The sequence below is a fragment of the Phyllobates terribilis genome, unplaced genomic scaffold (assembly GCF_046119375.1).
Source record: "Phyllobates terribilis strain yellow unplaced genomic scaffold, ASM4611937v1 Scaffold_14__1_contigs__length_39327217, whole genome shotgun sequence".
Lineage (NCBI taxonomy): Eukaryota > Metazoa > Chordata > Amphibia > Anura > Dendrobatidae > Phyllobates > Phyllobates terribilis.
In genome coordinates this window covers 21,740,520-21,764,104 of record NW_027362774.1, presented here as the reverse complement: position 1 = coordinate 21,764,104, position 23,585 = coordinate 21,740,520, and the positions used below count along the sequence as shown (strand labels likewise).

Sequence of the window (23,585 nt, the reverse complement as noted above, 5' to 3'; positions counted from 1 at the left end):
TATGGCCTTTTCAATAAAAGTACAAAAAAAAAACCCTAAGCCACTTGTAGGAAGCAATATAATTAGCAAATTAATAAAGATTCGTCGTCACTAGTGCTGTTCTCAGAGAGGGGGTGGGAGGTCGGCGGCGGCGGCGTTGGCACCAACACTGGGTCGTGTACCCCCAAAGGCTCTTCGTGGCAAGAAGATGCACAGCTCCGCGGCTGCTCGTTCTCCTGAATTTGGACATTCGCTGAGCTGTCTATGTGGCCGGAGTTTTTTGAAGGCAATTGTAATGGGTCCTTGTTGTGTTTATGGCTACGGGTCCTTTCTGGTACAGGCATCAAATAAAAAGCGCCCAAGAGTTCAGCCGAAGACGTCTCTCCGGGTCTTACTCCTGGGTCTTCCCTTATGGCTGGATTAAAATACCCACGGCAAGGGTTTTCAGAGTCTGACAACGAAGAAGACATTTCTGTCTCCGTCTCTGCTCGGGAGTCAGAGGGAGTCTGCGGCAGGACGTTTAGAGGAAGCTGCTCTGCAGACCCCCGTTCTGGATCCACCTGGTGGTCTGCAGAGTGAGAACTGTCTCCTTCTTGGCTAGAAGTCTGTGTTTCCGTGTTTAATGTTTCTGGAGGGGTCGTAGGGCTCGGCCAGGTGTCTTCACCTCTGTCGGGGTCCGTCTCCCCGAACCGAGCCTGTGAAAGGAGCGAGGAGGTCAGGAGGGGGATTTGCCCCCTTGCACGTGGACGGTGGAATAATCTGTTCCAAAGTCTTCCCAGACGTCTTCTGGAGGAAGCCCTTCTTGAAGAATGTCGCCTCATCTGTCGTCGCATTGCCGTGCGGATGTTTTGCAGCATGGACACCTGAAAAAAAAAAAAAGAAATGTCCATCATCACCTTAACATGAATGGAATTGGTCATCGACACACTCCTCCGCTAAAATACTCTGTGCTGCAGAAAGAATAAAGTTTAATAAAAGCATGGAAGTGTATTTTACTTGAGAGTCGCTGACAGCCGGAAAATCTTCAACGGGAGGAATGAGGCCCTGTGCAATGAGCTGCCCGTAAGAAGGAGGAGCCTCGCGTCTCACAAACTCCGCCTCTAAGCGGGTCATTTGCGTTTCAAATGCCCTGGAGAAAAAAAAAAAAAAAAGATACCCGTGTGAATTAAGAGGTAAAAAAAATAAAACTAGTCAAGAAAAAAAAATCTATATATGATGTTAATTCTAATTATTGATTCTGCTCATAAAGATATTAAAGTTTGAATACGATTAGAATAAAGTTACTGCCTTGTTCCAGAAACAGCGCCTCTCATGTCCGCAGGCTGATATTACAGCTCGGCCACTCTGCATGTTATTACAGCTCAGGCCATTCATTTGAATGCAACTAAACTGTAATACCATGAACAGAAGAGGGTGGCGCCATTTCAGGAGAAAAGCAGCTATGAGGATTTTCTTTATTGAAGCTCATATAATAAGTGGCATAGCATGGGTTGCCATCACCTAGGCCAAGGCAAGTATTGTGCGCCCCCAAACTCTTGAACCATTAGCTTTCCCCGAGTCCATTCCACAAGTCCAGTATTGAACACCTTATCCCCAAGGCTATGCAATCTATTTCATGTAATTATAGTTTGCCCTTTTACCCTATTTTACCACCCAAAGGCCACGGCCCCACTTTCAGTATGTGGTCAGTATTCGGTCAGTATTTTTTCTCAGGAGTGGGAACCAAAACCAGATGAGAAACAATCAGAGAATGGTATAAGGCTGTGTGCCCACGGTGCGTTTTTAGGCGTTTCCGCAGCGGCAAAAGCGCTGCAGAAACGCATTAAAAACGCATGGTAGAAGGCCTGCCATGTCCCCCAATGATAATCCGCATGTGCTGTGCACATGCTGCGGAAATTTCCGCTGCGGATTATCATTGCGGAAAAAAAAGCAGCACTACCAATTATTTTGCGGAAGTGCTGCGTTTTCGCCACCATTGACTTGCATTAGATCGCATGGATTACGCATCACTGTATATGTAGATGAGCATTCCATGCGTTCTAATGTGCGGATGGTACCCAGGTCTAGAGGAGAGGAGACTCTCATCCAGACCCGGGTACCATAGAAACTGTGAAAAAAAAAAGAATAAAATAAAAAATAAATGTTATATTTACCTTCTGATGGCCCCCGCTCTCCTTGTCTTCACTTGCCGGCAGCTCGCGATGGACTGGAGGACCTGCGCTGACGTCATAGTCATGTGATGGCAGGTCCTTCAGTGTACCGCGATCTGCCGGCAAGGGAGAACGGAGGGGAGCAAGACTCCGGGGGCCATCGGACGGTAAGTATAGATTTATTTTTTTACCATTCTTTTAGGGTCACACTATATACAGTGCCTACAAGTAGTATTCAACCCCCTGCACATTTAGCTGGTTGACACATGCGGAATTAACTTGCCATTGTGACATTTGTACTGTAGATCAGCCTGGAAGTGGGAAATGCACTGCAGCAAATTTTTTTTTTTTTTTTTTAAACGTAAAAAGTTAATTCAGAGTGTCATTTATTATTCAACCCCTCAAACCACAAGAATTCTGTTTGGTCCCCCTAAAGTATTAAGAAGTAGTTCAGGCACCAAGAATAATGAGCTTCACATGTGTGGATTAAAGATCTCCTTTGCCAGCCTTTTCTGACTATTTAAGACCCTCCCCAAACTTGTGAACAGCACTCAGACATGGTCAACATGGGAAAGACAAAGGAGCATTCCAAGGCCATCAGAGACAAGATCGTGGAGGGTCACAAGGTTGGAAAGGGGTACAAAACCCTTTCCAAGGAGTTGGGCCTACCTGTCTCCACTGTTGGGAGCATCATCCATAAGTGGAAGGCTTATGGAACTACTGTTAGCCTTCCACGGCCAGGACAGCCTTTGAAAGTGTCCTCCCGTGCCGAGGCCAGGCTTGTCCGAAGAGTCAAGGCTAACCCAAGGACAACAAGGAAGGAGCTCCGGGAAGATCTCATGGCAGTGGGGACATTGGTTTCAGTCAATACCATAAGTAACGTACTCCACCGCAATGGTCTCCGTTCCAGACGAGCCCGTAAGGTACCTTTACTTTCAAAGCGTCATGTCAAGGCTCGTCTACAGTTTGCTCATGATCACTTGGAGGACTCTGAGACAGACTGGTTCAAGGTTCTATGGTCTGATGAGACCAAGATCGAGATCTTTGGTGCCAACCACACACGTGACGTTTGGAGACTGGATGGCACTGCATATGACCCCAAGAATACCATCCCTACAGTCAAGCATGGTGGTGGCAGCATCATGCTGTGGGGCTGTTTCTCTGCCAAGGGGCCTGGCCATCTGGTCCGCATCCATGGGAAGATGGATAGCACGGCCTACCTGGAGATTTTGGCCAAGAACCTCCGCTCCTCCATCAAGGATCTTAAGATGGGTCGTAATTTCATCTTCCAACAAGACAACGACCCAAAGCACACAGCCAAGAAAACCAAGGCCTGGTTCAAGAGGGAAAAAGTCAAGGTGTTGGAGTGGCCTAGTCAGTCTCCTGACCTTAACCCAATTGAAAACTTGTGGAAGGAGCTCAAGAATAAAGTCCACATGAGACACCCAAAGAACCTAGATAACTTGGAGAAGATCTGCATGGAGGAGTGGGCCAAGATAACTCCACAGACCTGTGCCGGCCTGATCAGGTCTTATAAAAGACGATTATTAGCTGTAATTGCAAACAAGGGTTATTCCACAAAATATTAAACATAGGGGTTGTATAATAATTGACCCACACTTTTATGTTTAAAATTTAATAAAATTCAACTGAGCAACATAACTTTTTGGTTTGTAAGATTTATGCTTCTGTTCATAAAACCTACTCTCGTCTGCAGTTTGAAGGCTCTAACTTATTTGCATCTTATCAAACCAGCTAAATCTGCAGGGGGTTGAATACTACTTGTAGGCACTGTATGCCGGTTGCATGGATTTACATAGTGTGACCAAGTTCTCAAGCACTTTTCCAAGTGATGCTAAAATCGCTTGGAAAGCGCTTGTCAACCCGCATGCGGAAATACATATGAAGAACGCTTCACATCCGCTTGTCCCTGGCAGAAAAACGCATGTACAATCCACATGTACAATCCGCATGTACAATCCGCATGTACAATCCGCATGCGTTTTTTTCTGCCAGGGAGATGCAGAAACGCTCAGGAAAAATCCCGAGCATTTCTGCATCGTGGGCACATAGCCTTATAGAAACAAGTTACCAATTCTGCATTTATCACCCACTCCTGAGAAAAAATACTGACCGGATACTGACCAAATACTGATAGTGGGGCTAACTCTAATCCTAGACACAGCCCTAAACCTAGCCTTATTTCTAGTCCTATCCCTAGATTTAATTCTAACCATAGCCTTATGCCTATCACTATTCCTAGCCCCATCTCTGTCCCTAGCTTTATTCCTAATCCTAGCCCTATGACAAGCATTATCCCTGGCTTTATGCTTATCTCTATTCCTAGCCTTATCTCTAACCCTAGCCTTACCCCTAGCCCTCTCTCTGTCCCTAGTATTATCCCTATCCTCATCGCCGTCCCTAGCTTTATTCTTAACCCTAGCCTTATAACAAGCCTTATCGCTAGCCTTATGCTTATCACTATTCCTAGCCTTATCTCTAACCCTAGCCTTACCCCTATCTCTGTCCCTAGCCTTATCCCTATCCCCATATCTATCCCTAGCCTTATCCCTATCCCCATCTCTGTCCCTAGCCTTTGTAATGCAGCGGTTTGCGGCATTACTGTAATGGTCCAGGGTGTGTTTTGGCCGACCATGTACCTCCCCCAGGTGACTGGTCACATGACTGTGACATCGCACAGGGCCTGTGCACACAGAAGGTCTGATCACATGACTGTGACATCAGCACAGGTCCTGTCTTTGAACTAGAGGATATATAAACCCTGGTAGATTTGAGACAGGGGTGAAAGGCGTGAGGCCTGTTCCCTGTGTGGGACACCGTTAGAGTGTGAGGCCTAGTGAGGCCTATTGAAGCCTGGTGAAGCCTGAAAGGCAGAGGCGGGATCCTTATGTGTAAGCGATCCCAGTAGCCTTGGAGGGCAAGAGGCTTGGAAGGCAAGAGTCCTGGAAGGCAGAGGCTGGATGTTAGGTGTGAAAACATACCAGTAGCCTTTGAAGGTACTAGGGCTGGAGACCCCCATCTGGGAAGCAGTAAAGCCTTAGTTGTGGCAGGACAAGTCTGAAGCAGCTAAAACCCGGCAAAGGTAAAACACTGCATTATATGGACGTTGATATAAGTGACTTTGCTGAAGGCTGTAACTGGAGCCAAGTGGGCCTGTCCGCCACTTGAAAGGCTCCTGGACATTATATGTGTATGTCGGCGAGCCACTGAGTTGGACTCGGTGATCAGCAGTTATGAAGAGTAATAAACTGCTGGATTGTGAAATACTGGAAAACGTGGCTGGTGTGCTTTAATTGACCCGGTGCAGCAAGTGTCCCCCAGCATGATGACTAGTGCTGCCTTACACCTTATAACAAGCACTATCCCTAGCCTTATCTCTAACCCTAGCTTCATCATTAGCCCTATCCCTAACCTTATCTCTAACCCTAGTCTTATCCCTAATCCTATCTTTATTCCAATCCCCATCTCTGTCCCTAGCCTTATGCCTCACCCTATCCTTAGCCTCATCCTTAACCCTAGCCTTATGCCTATCACTATCCCTAGCCTTATCCCTAACCATATCCTACACCCTATCCCTAGGTCTATCACTAGCCCTATCTCTAACCCAATACCTATTCCTAAGCTGAATCCTAGCTCTAACCCTTTACCTAACTCTATCCCTAACCCTAGTTAGGGATAGAAAAAGTGTAAATACATAAAAGCAGCTCTTAGTACTGATGAAGTCCGCATTGAATCATGAGCAATGCCCTGGGTGCCCCCAAAGTCATAGGCGCCCACTACACCAACCCCTTTGCATACTACAGCTCAAACTAGAACATGTAAGAAACAGCTCATATTACCGGGGAACTCAAGACAAATTTTCAAGTCAACTCTTAAGCATATGACATTTCCACCCTATGGTGGAGGGATCCATAGTCTTACCTGTACTCCCGGCTCCTCAGGGAATATAGTTTGAAGGCGCAGCCCAAGGCGATGACCAAGAGCAGACCGCACACCAAGCTGCCAATCAGAGCAGCAGTAATGACCTTTCTAGGCACAATCACCAGGCAGTTCTGTTCATCGCTTCCATCCTGGCAATCTTCTTGGCCGTCACAGCGCCACGTTTCAAAAATACACAAGTTGGTCCCACAGTGAAAATTCCCCGGTTGACACGTGAAGCAATTTTTTTCATCAGAGCCATCTGGGCAGTTTTTCTGGTTATTGCAGCGGTCGAGGTAAGAGTAGCACAAGCCACTTCCTCCCTCGCAGGGATACTCGTTGCTTTGACACGGTTTACAGTTTTCTTCGTCTTTGCCATTAGGGCAGTGCCACCAACCATCACACGTCTGTCGTTCTGAGTAACAGATATCATCAATTCCACAGGGCTGCTCCCATGGCAAGCAGTAGCCTTTAACCTGGTAAGTGGCGTTAAAACCGTGACCCATGCTCTTCGGACGCGCATGGTATGACAAGGTCAGCTGGCCATTGGCAGACTCGGCACTGACCGTGTGGCGGTTGTTGCGGAAGGAGAGGGTTTGCAACAGTCTATCGCTCCTCTCACCGATCCCTTCATACACTTTCACGTAATCGCTGTAGCCCAGCAGCAGGTCAATCTGAAGAATGACGTGGCGATTGTCTTGAGTGTCTACGTACCAAACGCAACGAAGATCCGACCGGCTGTGATCTGGGCGGAAGAAGTCTGGTGAAGCAAAAGAGCCATAGAAGTTGCTGAGTTTTCCACCGCAGGTAAGTTCGGGACAATTCTCTTCATCGGCGCCGGACATGCAGTCTTTTACCGAGTTGCACCTCAATTCGTTGGACATGCATTGCATGGAGTGAGCCGAGCTGCAGGGGAACGTTCCCGCAGGACACAGGCTGGTCCGTATCTCGGTGGAAGGGTTTGTACAGTTCTGTTCATCCGAGTTATCTCCACATTCATCTACGGAGTTGCACCGCCAAGTATTCGGGATACACTTCCCATTACCGCAGAGAAATTCATCAGTCGGACACGAGCCTAGCCCCATTTTTCCTTTAAAAAAAATAAGAAATATATCAATAAACTAACTGGTGGCAAAGCGGCCGGCATTGTCTTGCAACTCTAGGGCTTTGGGTTTATTCCTTCAAAGCAACTTCTATAAGAAATAGTCTTTTTCAGTTACGTTGCTGACATATATGTAATATGGGCTCAATAATACAGCGAGCCACATTAGGGGCAGCTTGGTATCGAATGCCTTCAGTTGTGGTTTGGGAAAGAGCACAAATCAAGGATAGGGTCACACGACCACATTTTCTCTCATCCAAGAGAATCGGGCTGATTATGGAAATCCCGCTCTGATCAAACTCTGTGATCCAATTTTTTCGAATGTGGAGAAGATGGGTGAAAAAAAATCTCCATCTTCTCCATTGTATCATCCGATTTTTTTTTGATGGACCCTTTGACTTGCATGGCAGAGTGCGATCCAATAATAGGATTAAACTCAAGCATGCCGTGATTTTTTTTTTCTTGCACGAACTTGGTCTAAGGAAAAAAAAAAACGGATATGTACACAGCCCCATAGAATACCATTGGTCCAAGTGCGATCCGATGTTTTGTTAAACCGAAAATACAATGGTCTGTACGAGCCCTAAGTAAAAGGGGTATTAAAAAGCGATGACATATCATTAGCATTTTGGGACCCTATCAATGAAGGGAGTTTCCAGGGAGTGCAGCTGTGCAGGCCACAAACCGTGACGCAGCACTGCAGCCCTTTCATTCTCAGAATGGGTGGTTTAGCTCTGTATCCACTTGACTATTTTTTACCTAGACAGTGATGTTGCAGCGTGGCCCAATTAAAGGCAATCGTATCAGCTGTCTGGGAACACGGCAGCATCCTTTCATTTTCAGGATCGTTGGGGGTTCCAGGGTTCGGATCCCCACATATCCTCATGATAAGCCATCACATTAAAAGAAGGATATACCTCTTTAATGCTGCCATATACAGCTAATTATTGTCCCTATCTATACTCTCCTCCCTGGACAGTGATGCAATAAAAAGCACATATTGCTAAGATATACCATAACATTTTGATTTGGGCATGTCCTATGTCCTGGAGCCCTCTGGGAAAGGTGCCTGCAGTTTTTTTCCTGCATCCTGCTTATGTGCAGAGAAATATGACAATGCATTTCCGACATCACTCTCTGAATCTGTACGTACATTTTCCGTATTAGGGAGGCTCCCAACAATTGGATCTTAGCCATATACCAAAATTTTACAATGGTGGGAACAATGACTTTAATCTATAGATAAATGCTAATCTTTGTAGGAAACTGTTGCACTTTCATCCTCTCTCGGCTCAGGAGGATGAAGTTAACAACTTCCACTGGAAAAATTGGAAAAAGCGTTTAGCGCAAGGCGATCCCATTAGCTGAACCGTGGCGCTGTAGTTACCACCGTAATGACAATTGCTCTGAGTACTTTGCTTAATCTTCACGGCTTGAGAGATGATTTCTATCAAATTCCACTTCACTGAAAGAGATTTCATGCCGTCACGTTCTGTGATTTACCACACCTCCACTCCACTGCCAGATGGATATTAACGGGAAATGTGAGAGATGCGGAAGGAGAGGAGACGCGCGGACCAGAGCCGAAGTAGGAGACGGTAATGGAATATGAAATGGACAGAAGCGCGTCGTCTGGGCATACACAAGAGATCGACCTCGCATGGGAAGGAAATGGGAGTGCAAAGAAGTAAACAAGAAAGCATATCTCTGTATGCAAAGAAAAAAAAGGGGTAATATTTTATAAGATCATAAAAAGATCAAGTTTTGGGATTTAATCTCCTCTCTTGACCAGAGTTTTGGCTTCATGCTCTTATGTACAGAAATTTTCCAGATTAGTGGGGGTTCGCAGCATATGCACCAAGTGCGGTATTCATTTTGATTGTTTACAAGGCACAATGCAGCACATTTTGTAGTGGATAGGACAGGGATTGCAAGAGGACTGAGCCGCAATACCAGGCGCAGTCACTACAAAATGTCTGCCTGCTAAACAAGAGGAAGGGCTAATGGCAGCAGCTTCACCGAGCTGATCGCTTGGGGTACCGGGAGTTGGATCGCCAATGATCTCATCCAGGGATGACTTTATAGGTCATCAAAATCAGATTATGGGGTGCCTACAAGTGGCAGCCACCAGAAGTTGATAGTGTACAACTCCAGATACCGAGTAATGGCCGTTCTTGGGTACTGCAGATTAGCTCCTATTGAAGTGAAGGCGAGCTGGCCCGGTATGGCCACTAGACAGTGCATGGAGCTGCAGTACATATATATCTATACATAGATATTGATATCTATATATACACATATCTATCTACGGTTGTGCTCAAAAGTTTACATACCCCGGCAGAATTTTTCCTTTCTTGGCCTTGTTTCAGAGGATATGAATGATAACAAAAAAACTTTATCTCCACTCATAGTTATTGGTTGAGTGAAGCCATTTATTGTCAAACTACTGTGTTTTCTCCTTTTAAATCTTAATGACAACCAAAAACATCCAAATGACCCTGATCAAAAGTTCACATACCCCAGTTCTTAATACCATGTTTTACCCCCTCTCAATGACAGCTTGAAGTCTTTTGTGGTAGTTGTGGATGAGGTTCTTTATTTTCTCAGATGGTAAAGCTGCCCATTGTTCTTGGCAAAAAGCCTCCAGTCCTGTAAATTCCTGGGCTGTCTAGCATGAACTGCGCGCTTGAGATCTCCCCAGAGTGGCTCAATGATATTGAGGTAAGGAGACTGAGATGGCCACTCCAGAACCTTCACTTTGTTCTACTGTAGCCAATGACAGGTCGACTTGGCCTTGTGGTTTGGATCGTTGTCATGTTGGAACGTCCAAGTACATCCCATACGCAGCTTCCGGGCTGATGAATGCAGCACGTTATCAGCAAATATTGGAGCCAAATTTGCACTCATCTTTCCTTCAACTTTTACCAAGTTTCCTGTGCCTTTGTAGCTCACACATACACAAAACATAAGCGATCCACCTCCGTGCTTTACTGTAGGAATGGTGTTCCTTTCATCATAGGCTTTGTTGACCTCTCTCCAAATGTAACGTTTATGGTTGTGGCCAAAAATTTCAATTTTGGTCTCATCACTCCAAATTACCTTGTACCAGAAGTTTTGGGGCTGGTCTCTGTGCTGTTTGGCGTATTGTAGGCAAGATACTTTGTGGCATTTGCGCAGTAATGGCTTTCTTCTGGCGACTCGACCATGCAGCCCATTTTTCTTCAAGTGCCTCCTTATTGTGCATCTTGAATCAGCCACACAGCTAGTTTTCAGAGAGTCCTGAAGTTCAGCTGATGTTATTAGTGGGTTTTTCTTTGCATCCCGAACAATTTTCCTAGTAGTTGTGGGCAAAACTTTTGTTGGTCTACCTGACTGTGGTTTGGTTTTTACATAGCCCTTGATTTTCCATTTGTTAATCACAGTTTGAACGCTGCTGACTGGCATTATCAATTCCTTGAATATTTTTTTATATCCCTTTCCTGTGTTATACAGTTCAACTACATTTTCCCGTAGATCTATTGACAATTCTTTTGCTTTCCCCATGACTCACAATCCAGAAATGTCAGTGGCTGGATGAAAGATGCAAGAGTCTGTCTGGATCCCAGAAGCTCACTCAGCTTTTATGCACACACACTGATTACAAGCAAACAGGTCACAGGTGAGAATGTTACCTTTAGTAGCCATTCAAACCCATTTGTATCAAATTCTGTGCATGTTATCAGGCCAAAATCACCAGGGTATGTGAAATTTTTTGATCAGGGTCATTTGGATGTTTTTGGTTGTCCTTTAAAAAGAGAAAACACAGTAGTTTGACAATAAATGGCTTCACCCAACCAATAACCATGAGTGGAGAAAAAGTTTTTTTTGTTATCATTCATATTCTCTGAAACAAGGCCAAGAAAGGAAAACTTCTGCCGGGATATGTAAACTTTTGAGCACAACTCTATCTATCTATCTATCTATCTATCTATCTAAATGCATCCAGAAGCTAAGAACCGCTATTGTCTCACAGCTGATGGTACAATTGTATCTAGTCTAGGAATTCCTCTATTAACTAAACACTCAGCTTTCAAAACATTTCCATTTTCCAAGATTATGACATAAAAGATATTCCCCCCTGTATATACCTCTTATATATGACAGCCGGAATCCCTGAGACTGCCCCAAACTTAAGGGATCGGAATGAAAGAACATCCAAACATGATCCCGCAATGAAATGAATGCCGGGGGGATAATAGATCCGCAGACTTTATATCCTTCCCTTTTAGAAGATGGACCGATCAGTAACCAGTCAATAGTGCACTTGTGAGAATCCTGGATATCAAAATTCTTAAAACTGTGGAAATATAAAAAGAACAAAAGAGAGAAAAAAAGAACATTAAAAATGTATTTTACGCATGTCAGAAATTTAGGATCATAAATGGATTACAATATATTAGTGTGACAGGTAGAAGTAGTTCTGTTGCTTCAAAAGCATCCAGCAGCTAGAAGGGTTGCTCTAAAAGACTGATGTTTTGTACTGACCGTGCATCTGCATTAAATACCATTGTTGAACTGTTCATAAGGACTCTGTAAAGTGTGTCTGGGTCAGCAAGTCAATACATCTCATAACTGAGAAAGCTGCAAATCTATGGTCGCCCTTAGTAACGGTTCCCCCAGGATTCCAAGAATTCATGAAACCCATCTCGCCCTATCTGAACCTAGCGGCGTGCGTGTAACATTGGTGGCCCGTACGGGGAGTCCTGAGCGGGAATTAGAGTGTAGAGGGAGAAGAGGCAAAGGGACTAAAAAATACAGCAGCATAGCACCTCAACTGAACTCTGCTACACCAGTTAAAGGGGACCAGCCCTAAAGAAAACTCACTAGCAGCAATGGATGTGGAAATACAAATGGGCAGAATTAGTGAGCTGCTTCTTCAGTTAACCTGTGAAGAATTGAGAGCAGTAGCAGAACATATAAAGATGTCAGAAGAACAGATCTCTAAAATAAGCACCCGCAGACAACTTTTAGCCACCATTAATGCACAGATGGATGAGCTGGGGGAGAAAGAAGCTGAAGACGTCATGGAGATGTTCCTCCTGGAGTTAACACAGTTTCTAACTGGGTTGAAGTCGGAAGATGGAGAAGCGGTGCCAATTACCAAGAGAGGGAATCTACTTCCGCAGAGAGAACTACAAGAATTGAAAGAACAATTCAAAGTCTTAACAACAGCCCTGCAGGAATCTACCAAAACCTCTGAACGGGTGACAGATTCTGACAGAACCTTTAACCTGCTCAGGTTAGATAAATCAGGAAGACAGTCCTCTCTAACACCACAAATCACCATAAGGAAAGAGTTCAAGATCCTGGGACAGATTGGAGAGCACGAGCAGAAAGAGAATCTGTCTTACATGAACTTGTTGCATCAGATTGATGCAGGATTGCAGAAAGGCTACCAGCCAGATGAGATCATTGAGGGGATGGTGAAAGCGATCAGCCCAGGACTGAACCTCCGCAGTATGCTAGAAATGAAAATTCAATTGACCTTACCAAAGCTGAAGATGATTTTAAAAGGGCACTACAAAGAAGAGACTTATTCAGAATTGTTCCACTGACTCATTAACATCTCACAGAACAATAATGAATCACCCCAAAGTTTCTGGTTCAGAGCAATTGAACTCAAGGATAGACTGTTGTTTGCATCCAGAGGGAGAGGCGGAGGAGAAGTTTGATGCTGGGTTAATCCAGAAGAAGTTTTTGAGATTGTTGGGAACGGGGTTAATCAGCAAAGATATCAAGTTGCAGCTGAAACAGTACCTAGAAGAGCCTGGTATTCTGGACGAAGTCCTAATTGAAAAAATGAATGAGGCAGCTAGTTTGGAGTCAAATAGCTAACAGAAGTTAAAGAAAGGCTCTGCTCCTAAAACCACCAAAATGAGTCAGCTGAAGTTGGAGACCCCCGGTTTCCAGTCCGGAGATCATCATGGAGACCTTCCAGTACCACCACCGAAAGTGAACCTTAAATCACCAACAAAAGAGAAGACAGCCAGAGCAGACTGGAAAGAAGTAATAGGAGAACTGCGAGCTGAGTTGATTGAGGTGAAAAAGTTGATTTACTCCAGGCCAGAATCTGTATCTCTCAGTCCCAGGAGTAGGTTCCAAAACAGAAGATACCCGGCTTGTGAAGCGTGCCGTTCATCAAATCAGAGTGCGGTATGTGTCCACTGTTTAAGATGTGGTGAGGAAGGACATTATGCAAGGAATGCCAATGGTCATGGTCGTTTGGGTTAAAAGACAGGAGGTTGCCAGTGCGGGGCGACTGGTAACAACGACACAGAGGAGGCCCCAGAAGCAAATACAAATCCCACCAACCCCCAGAACGGCGCATGAGGTAAAACAGCTGCATCAGCACTATCCCCAAGTGTGCTCCCGTTTACAACAGCTGGAAGAGAAACAAGGGCATCAGTTACTTAATGCCCAGTGCAGAGGTCAAACTATGTACTCCTGGGAAGAGGATTCCTCGATCAGTAGAGATAGCCACATCAGCCTAATCGGTGAAAGGTGCTTTATACAGTGCCAGCTAGATGGACTCCTGGTAAAAGCACTGTGGGACACAGGAGCCCAAGCGAGCCCTTTAAATGAAGAATGGAGAAGGTGCCACCTGCCACACACCTGCCTTCAGTCGCTAAAAGAACTCTTAGGACCAGTGGAAGTCCACGGCAAAGCAGTCAACAAGAGCGAAATTCATTTCATAGGCTTGGTGGAAGGGACTTTCCAACTTAGGGCCACAAAGAACAGCAAACCATCGAGTTATTGGTACCTTTTCTCGTGACCAGTGATCAAAACGTGGCAGATGATCCTATCCTGGGTTATAATGTAATCAGTGAGGTTATCACGCAACAAGTCAGGGACGCTGGTGGTGGATGCAATCGCCACATCGCTCGCCATACCCAATGCGGTGGTGGAAAACATGATTGTTAGGGTAAAGAAAGCACAGAATACAATAGACTCTAAAGAAGTCAAGGTAGGCCTGCGCCCAGCCATCATCTTGGCAAACCAAATGGTGGGGGTGAGGTGTGGAGTCCGGGTGGAACCGGGAAGAAAATTTCAGAAGAGACTGTTTGTGCCAAAAGTCTCCTCAGAACTTCCTAGTTCAAGATGAGACTGTGCATTCCTATGGGTGGTTTTGCTCGAGTGACCGTACCAGTGATGAATACCACGAAACACGAGATTAGACTGAATCCAAAGACGGTGTTATGCCACATCGAAACCGTTAAAGCGGTATACCCAGCCAGTGTGAGACCAGCCCAGAAGTCTACTGTGAATTCAGTCTCCCCACCAAGGAACAGGAGTTCCCCAGGGGAGGAAATTCCACGACCCACCTCGAGATCCTGAGATCCCTCAGTACCCCTTGAACACTTGTGTGCTGAGGATCTAGCGGTAGCAAAACAGATGCTGAGAGAAGAGTGCCATGCATTCTCCAAAGAGGACTCTGATATAGGCTGTATCCCGTTGTTGCACTTGAAAATCAATTTGAAAGACACGACCCCAGTAACCAGAAGTTACATGTCTGTGCTGAAACCATTACACAGCTAAGTGAAAGAGTATTTACAAGATCTATTCAACAGAGGCTGGATCCAATAGTCAAGGTCGTCTTATTCCTCTCCTATTGTCTGTGTCAGGAAGAAGGATGGCACGTTGAGACTCTGTTGTGATTACCGGGAGCTAAACAGAAAGTCAATACCTGATCGACACCTGATGCCAAAGATCCAAGATATGCTGTATAGCCTATCAGGAAGTACCTAGTTCTCTGTCCTCGATCAGGGTAAAGCATACCATCAAGGGTTTGACCCTTGACAGCATTCATCACACCGTGGGGATTATATGAGTGGATCCGCATACCGTTTTGGGCTCAGTTCAGCTCCAGAGGAGCATGGAGACCTGTTTAGAAGGATTGAGGGACGATATCTGTCAGCCGTACTTGGATGACAATGTGGTACACAGCAAAACCTTCCGGGAGCATGTTGAACATGTGAGGACCGTATTCCAGTGGCATCAACAACACAGGGTTAAGCTAACCCCAAAGAAGTGTGAACTGTTCAAAAGGCAAGTCTGATTCCTAGGGAAAATTGTATCCGGGAAAGGATATACCATGGACCCAGCAGAAATTGCTTCGGTACTGGCCTTAAAAGACAAGCGGCCATCTACTATTGGGAAGTTGAGGCAGATCTTAGGATTCCTCTCCTACTATCGTACTTACGTCCGGAACTTCTCTAGGATTGCCACCCCACTATACCTCCTCTTTAGGCGGATGACAGAGTCAACAACACCAATGGAGAAAAAGAAGAACGCGGGCAGGACTGGGCTTAAAGGAAAAAACACAGTTTCGTCCCAGCAGCCCATTCTCTGGACATCAGACCACGAGGAGATATTGGAAGAACTAGTGGATTACCTGGTAAAACCACCCATATTGGGATATCCGGCTTTCAACTTACTATTTGTTCTTCATTGTGATGCTTCTCAAGTTGGACTGGGAGCTGCCCTGTATCAGCATCAAGATGAGAAATTGAGAGTCATTGGTTACAGTTCCAGAACGTTGACAGACACCGAGAAGAATTACCATCTACATTCGGGAAAATTGGAGTTCCTGGCTTTGAAATGAGCTATCTCTACTACAGCAAAGCGTTTGAAGTATACACTGACAACAATCCTTTGAGCTATGTCCTCACTACAGCCAAACTGAATGCTATGGGTCAGAGATGGGTAGCTGAGCTGGCTGACTTCAATTTCATTATCAAGTAAAGGCCAGAAAATTGCAATGCAGATGCTGACGGATTGTCGAGAATGCCACTAGAGCATGATGAGTTTATGCAAGAATGCTTGGAGGAAGTCAATCAATCTGGAAGCTATTATGAGCACTACCCAAGCAGTACAAGCTCAACAAGCGGAATACACACCATTGTGGTATCCATTGATGGTGGAAACCACCATAAAAGCGAAAGAACAAGATCACCCCCTGTCCATTCAACAATTATCAAAAGGAACGATCCATGGAGCACAACGGGAAGATCAGATAACTGGCAGAATACTACCTTATGTGGACCAAAATCAGTTCTCAAGTAAATGGGAGAGAGGTCTGAGTCACCAGCAGTATCTGTTTTATTCAAAGATTGGGCAAAACTCTACCTCAGCGTAGACTGTATCCTGTATCGTGAAGGAGGACTAAACCAACAGTTGGTACCACCCAGAGTATTCCGTAGGTTGGTCTTCACAGAACTCCATGAAAACATGGGACACCTGGGAGTGGAAAGGACAATGAACTTGGTCTGTGAACGTTTCTTCTGGCCGTATATGCAGAGACATATTGAGAGGTACATGACCAGGGAGTGTGGGTGTCTGAAAGATAAACGTCCCAACACATCAACCCGGGCACCTATGGGCAACATCTAAACTACCTACTCGTTTGAGATGGTCTCAATAGCCTTTCTACATCTCAAAACATCCAAGGGCAGTTACGAATACATTTTGGTGGTGACGAACCATTTTACTCAGTGTGCTCAAGCATATGCCACCACCAATAAATCTGGTAGAACAACGGCAGAGATTGTCAATGATTTCGCTTTAAAGTTTGAGTTCCCTACGAGGTTACACCACGAACAAGGAAGAGAATTTGAGAACCAGCTCTTTGCCAAGTTAGAAAAGTACTGTAGAATTCAGAGATCCCACATAACACCCTATCACCCAGAGGGTAATGGACAAGTGGAATGTTTCAACCAGACATTATTGTCGAGGTTGCGCACTTTAACAGCTGACGAGAAGAGAGACGGGAAGAGTTCTCTGTCAAAAGTGGTGCATGCCTACAACTGCACAAAGAGCAAGGCAACGGGTTACTCACCTTTCTTCCTATTGTATGGACGATCACCAAGACTGCCAATTGACATAATGTTCGATACTCCGGTGTCAGAGACTTACAAAAAGTATCCTGAGTACGTTCAGGAATGGAAGGAACGGATGGCGGAGGCATGCAACATAGCGTCCATAGTGGTTACGCAAGGGCAAAGCAAGAGTAAGGAGTACTATGATCGAAAAGATTATGGAGCAGTACTGACACCGGGAAGTTGGGTGCTAGTCAAGAACGTACTGTCACGGGTGTGTCAGAGGTGACAGACAGTCGCCCTGCAGTTGGTTGCAGGAGAGCTTTACGTTTGGCATTACAGACATCTTCTTAAAGGGTGCCTGTCTCTAGGACCCAGCGGATACCTCCCTCTGGCTAATTAGTTTCCTGGCCTCTGTGTATAAATACCAGGTGTGTCTGAGAGCAAGGTGCCGGCGATTACTACTACATTACTACTTGTGAGGCTTTACCAAGAGCAGTACTTCGTCCTCTCTGGAGTTTGAGGCCGTGTGCACATTTGTTTGGAGTCATCTAAAGCTAAGCAATTCCCCCCTGTTTGTCTACCTTTGTAGTCTATAGCGTTTAGTGGAGATAGACTAGTGCTCATCTCCTTCCTTCCCTAGCTTTAGCCATACGTCAGGGAAAGTCAGGGCGAGGTACTCGTGCGGCGATTGGTGAAGAGCCAATATAGGGACAGTAGTTGAGACATGGTGACACTAGACCAGGCTAGGAGGTCTCCACTCCCCCCTTTCCCTAGTGTCTGGGCTTCCCTTCCCTCTGTTTTGCACTAAGTCTTTCCCACACCTTGAGTGACACGTATGTGAAAAAGGTGGTCCAGGAAAACTTTGTTCGTACTGAGAAGACAAGGTGTATGTGGTCGTAAAGAGGAAAGATGATGACAGTCCAGTTTATGAAATCCGATTGAAAATGGGGGACAAGAAAACCAGAACAGTCCATCAGAGTTTACTACTCCCCTGTGATTATCTTCCACCTCAACAAGACTTCCCAGAAGCAGATCGACATCGACCAAGATCGACTAAGGGACTACATACTGAAGCTCCGGAGGTGGATAGTGACCTTGAGAGTTCAGATGAAGAAGAGCATACTGTTGTATTTCTAGGACCAGGGAGGAGAGGGATGTACCATTCTCAGGAGAGTGAACGAAGTCTCGAGGCTCCAGAGTTTGTACCAAAGAATACTGAAGAAGTGAGGAGGCCTGTGATGCTGACGTATGAGACACTTGGTGAATCGAGTCAAGTGCCAAGGACTGTTGACTGGAAACAGGTATCTCTGCCTACAGACTAGGTAAGCCCACATGAGTGGTATTCACCACCGAGAGGCAGTATAGACAATGCTGCCTGGTGGAAAGACTTGTTTTGGCCTAGTGATAGATAGAGCCGGTTGAAGAAATACAAAAAGCTCCAGCGGAAAAGATGCTGATGTTTTAATTGTGTATTTATTAGAGGAGTCCTACAAGCAAAAGGTTGTTATTGATGTTTGTAAATGTTATTCCAATTTGACAATGCTAATTTGTATATAAAGTTACACGACTCTCACCACTGTCTCAGAATTGGTCAGATCGACCAATTAAGGCGAATGTCGAGGACGACATTCAAAAAAAAGGAGGGGAGAGTGTGACAGGTAGAAGTAGTTCCGTTGCTTCAAAAGCATCCAGCAACTAGAGGGGCTAACACAGTCACAGGCGGCAGGGAGTGGTTAGCATAGCCCCAGGGGAATTGTGAGGAAGCAGTTTATGGTTCTGGTAGCAGCCGAAGGGATGAGTCGTGTGTGATCTGTATCTCACAGAAATTCAGGTAAGTGAAATGAACAAGATTCAAATAAAGAGTGAAGTTGGGTTAAGGTCAGAGACCCCTGTGCTGCTAGTTGAGGAATCCTATCATCGGGCAGGAAGATAAGGACTAAACGGAATAGTGTCCCAGGGATCATCTCCCTCACCAAACACTCCCCCCCTCCTCAATCTCACTGCAGAATAAGAATGCCGTGTACTATTGTGCCTTTATGAAGGAAAAGCCTGCTGTTGTTTATAGAAAGCCTGTTGCTCTAAAAGACTGATGTTTTCTACTGACCGTGCATCTGCATTAAATACTATTGTTGATCTGTTCATAAGGACTCTGTCAAATGTGTCTGTGCCAGCCAGTCAATACATCTTATAACTGAGAAAGCTGCAATCTATGGTCGCCCTGAGTAACAGTTCCCCCAGGATTCCAAGAATTCATGAAACCTGTCTCGCCCCTATCTAAACTTAGCGGTGAACACGTAACATTAGGGATAACGGAATTGATACTCAGGACACTGGTGCATCCGTATTTCGTGGCTGCCAGATCATCTGACAACTTTTTAATAATCCCAGGTGCTTGGTGGGCGTTGGACACGTCGGGGGAATAATTCGGGGAATACCTCCGAAGTTTGCAAAAACGAGATTTAATTTGATATTATATGCAAAAAAGCTCAGATACATTTGTGCTGGAAGCGTCTGCCGATGGCGAGTCACCTAATTGTTATGACGTCTCCGTGGTCTCCTTGAATAAACCAGCTGCAGTTCATGGTAGGGGGGTAGTTCAGGGGCCACGCGGGACTGTAAATTACGCCTCTCCGGTCTGTATGTTGCTCCAGTTCTCCGCTGCATGCAGCTGCTGAGATACAAAAAAAATCACACAAGCTCATATTCTACACACAAAATAACAAGTATCGATTCAAAGAGAGGTATATAATCCAGTGCATATATGGAAACTGTGACAAGATGGTAGGATTCCACGGCCAACTACTCCTATTTTCCATTCTTCGATGTCTTAGGACTTTATTAATAACTTTAGGTGCAGCAATTGTAGTCGCCTCTTGCAGCATAAGGGTACATTCACATGGGACTGATAAGCTGCCGATTTCCCGCTGGAATATACATAAGGAAAATCCACCGCATATTACAGTAGAGGCACAATGGATCTATTTAAAAAAAAATGGTTTGACCTGCTGCAGCGGAAACTGAACAGCGATGCAGATTTTAAATCCGCGGTATGTCAATTTACGCAGCGACTTTCCACCGCAATGCTGCAATGAAGGTTTCAGCATTTTTTTTGAAGCCAGGTTATCCCCTGCAGAAGATCAGTCCCATATGAACATAGCTGAAAAATACAACAAACCTAAATTGCCCATGACCCTGGCACTCGTATTGTGGAACTACAAGTCCTAGCACACTTCCTACCTAAACTCTCAAGTGTTGGGGGTTGACAGAAACACAGGTAACTAAAAACAAAGCTAATATCACAGATGACATTACTACTTGAATTCATAAATGAAAAATGTGGAAAAAACTGCAGGATTTCTGCCTCGTTCTGCTATTCCCAGAGTCTGGTCTGCACACCTTGCCTTGGTATCACAGCATGAGGAACAAGCTAAATATAAGTGATAATTGTCTTACCTGTAAACGGAAAGGTGGAATCTACCCAACCAAGTGCATTAACTAGAAGAACAACAGATGATATATTAGGATAATAGCACATATTATACTAGTTACATTTTGTAAAAGACAAAAGATGCCACCTATGCTGAAGAATACATCTAATATAATACTGCTCCTATGTACAAGAATATAACTACTATAATACTGCCCCCTATGTACAAGAATATAACTACTATAATACTGCCTCCTACGTACAAGAATATAACTACTATAATACAGCCCCCTATGTACAAGAATATAACCACTATAATACTGCTCCTACGTACAAGAATATAACTACTATAATACTGCTCCTATGTACAAGAATATAACTACTATAATACTGCTCCTATGTACAAGAATATAACTACTATAATACTGCCTCCTATGTACAAGAATATAACTACTATAATACTGCTCCTATGTACAAGAATATAACTACTATAATACTGCCTCCTATGTACAAGAATATAACTACTATAATACTGCTCCTATGTACAAGAATATAACTACTATAATACTGCTCCTATGTACAAGAATATAACTACTATAATACTGCCCTCTATGTACAAGAATATAACTACTATAATACTGCTCCTATGTACAAGAATATAACTACTATAATACTGCCTCCTATGTAAAAGAATATAACTACTATAATACTGCCTCCTATGTACAAGAATATAACTACTATAATACTGCCCCCTATGTATAACTACTATAATACTTCCCCTATGTACAAGAAGTTAACTACTATAATACTGCCTCCTATGTACAAGAATATAACTACTATAATACTGCCCCCTATGTATAACTACTATAATACCGCCCCTATGTACAAGAATATAACTACTATAATACTGCTCCTATGTACAAGAATATAATTACTATAATACTACCCCCTATGTACAAGAATATAACTACTATAATACTGCTCCTATGTACAAGAATATAACTACTATAATACTGCCTCCTATGTACAAGAATATAACTACTATAATACTGCCCCCTATGTGCAAGACTATAACTATTATAATACTGCTCTTATGTACAAGAATATAACTACTATAATACTGCTCATATGCACAACAATATAATTACTATAATACTGATCCTATGTATAAGAATATAACCAATATAATACCGCCCTTATGTACAAGAATATAACTGCTATAATACTACCCCTATTTACAAGAATATAACTACTGTAATACTGCACACTATTCATAAGTATATAACTACTATAATACTGCCCCTATGTACAAGAATATAACTACTATAATACTTCTATGTATGAGAATATAACTACTATAATACTGCTGCTATATACAAGAATATAACTACTATAATACTGCCCCTATGTACAAGAATATAACTACTATAATACAAGTTGTAATGCAGCGGCTTGCGGTATTACTGTAATGGTCCAGGGTGTGTTTTGGCCGACCATGTACCTCCCCCAGGTGACTGGTCACATGACTGTGACATTGCACAGGTCCTGTGCACACAGTAGGTCTGATCACATGACTGACATCAGCACAGGTCCTGTCTGTGCACTAGAGGATATATAAACCCTGGTAGATTTGAGACAGGGTGTGTAAGGCGTGAGGCCTGTTCCCGTGTGGGACACCGCTAGAGTGTGAGGCCTAGTGAGGCCTATCGAAGCCTGAAAGGCAGAGTCTGGATCCTTAGGTGTAAGCGATCCCAGTAGCCTTGGAGGGCAAGAGGTTTGGAAGGCAAGAGTCCTGAAAGGCAGAGGCTGGATGTGAGGTGAGACCACATACCTGTAGCCTTTGAAGGAACGAGTGCTGGAGACCCCCATCTGGGAAGCCGAAAAGCCACAGTGATGGCAGAACAAGTCTGAAGCAGCTAAAACCCGGCAAAGGTAAAACAGTGCTTTATATGGACTTTGATATAAGTGACTTTGCTGGAGGCTGTAACTGGAGCCAAGTGGGCCTGTCTGCCACTTGAAAGGCTCCTGGACATTATATGTAATATGTCGGCGAGCCACTGAGTTGGACTCGGTTATAGCAGTTATGAATAGTGTTGAGCAAGCACTAAAATGCTCGGGTGCTCGAAGCTCGGGCCGAGCTCGCCGTGATACTCGGGTGCTCGACCCGAGCAACGAGCCCAATGTTAGTCTATGGGAGACTCGAGCATTTTTGCGGTGGCACCCCCGGAAGTCTTTTAAAAGCCTAACAAGTGCCCAAAACGATAGTGACAGTGCTCAAATGACATGGGGACAGCATGGGGATCGCCCCAGGAAGCATTTCTGATCCCCAGGTCACTGCTGTCAACAACGTGGTCAGAGGTATTAAGCCACTTTTACAGGCTCACAATAAAACAAAAGTGAAACTTTTTTCCTGTGAAATATGTTAAGGAACATCCTTTCCAGGGTAAAGACTTGTGTATAAGTTAAAATAAATTACCAAAAACAAAAATACTCCTCCACACCTTCGGCTATGTTCACAAGTAGCATTTTTTATGCGTTTTTGCACTTTTGTATTGCTTTCAACTATGACAAATGTGTAGCACCCTGAGGATTCGGCTGCTACAGGGGTATTGCACCTCAAACCAGAGGTGTGATATTCCACTCCCGGGTAAGGATGGAGTGTGGATCTGAGCTCGGTAGGCTGCATGCACTACATACATCCCATTTCCGAGGAACAGACCGACGGTACTCCCACTTAGAAATGTGCAGGTACGACCGAGTCTGTTCCTGGCTGGAGTGGGAGGGGGGTGGTACATCCCAAGTAGTGTAGGGGCAGATAGGGGGAGCAGCCTGGGTAAAGATAGGAGCTCATTGGGTGCTGGTCACCTGAGCTCACACATAGAGGGAGTATATAAGGTGGGCACCAACTAAGAACAGGGTCAGTCAGTCTGTCAGCCTTTTGCAGAGAGAAGTCAGAGTCAGGAAGAGGAGCAGAGCAGATCCAAAGAGAGAGAGTGGAGCAGAGAAGGAAGACCCAGAGAGGGGACAAAGAGAGGACTCTGAGAACCCAAATTCAAGCTACGGGTGAAGAGTCGGCATTAGGGTACCGGAACCCAAGCTGGTGGGGGCAAAAACACACCCCAGCCAGAGAC

The 23,585-nt window shown here is 44.6% G+C and overlaps 1 protein-coding gene across 4 annotated transcripts in view; it reads right to left on the bottom strand.

Annotated features, from left to right (window-relative positions):
- LRP3 (LDL receptor related protein 3) overlaps positions 1-23,585 on the bottom strand; it is a 59,547-nt gene continuing 35,962 nt past the window's right edge. The window contains exons 2-7 of one of the 4 annotated variants that reach the window (XM_073659765.1): positions 20,481-20,522; positions 19,557-19,698; positions 11,298-11,506; positions 6,072-7,158; positions 976-1,108; positions 1-842 (exon numbers count right to left, since the gene is read on the bottom strand). In XM_073659765.1, the coding sequence (XP_073515866.1) occupies positions 63-842; positions 976-1,108; positions 6,072-7,158; positions 11,298-11,506; positions 19,557-19,698; positions 20,481-20,522 (2,393 nt within the window). In that variant the 3' untranslated portion in view covers positions 1-62. The remainder of the gene's footprint in view (positions 843-975; positions 1,109-6,071; positions 7,159-11,297; positions 11,507-19,556; positions 19,699-20,480; positions 20,523-23,585) is intronic. The other 3 variants (XM_073659766.1, XM_073659767.1, XM_073659768.1) reach the window with 3 other exon arrangements.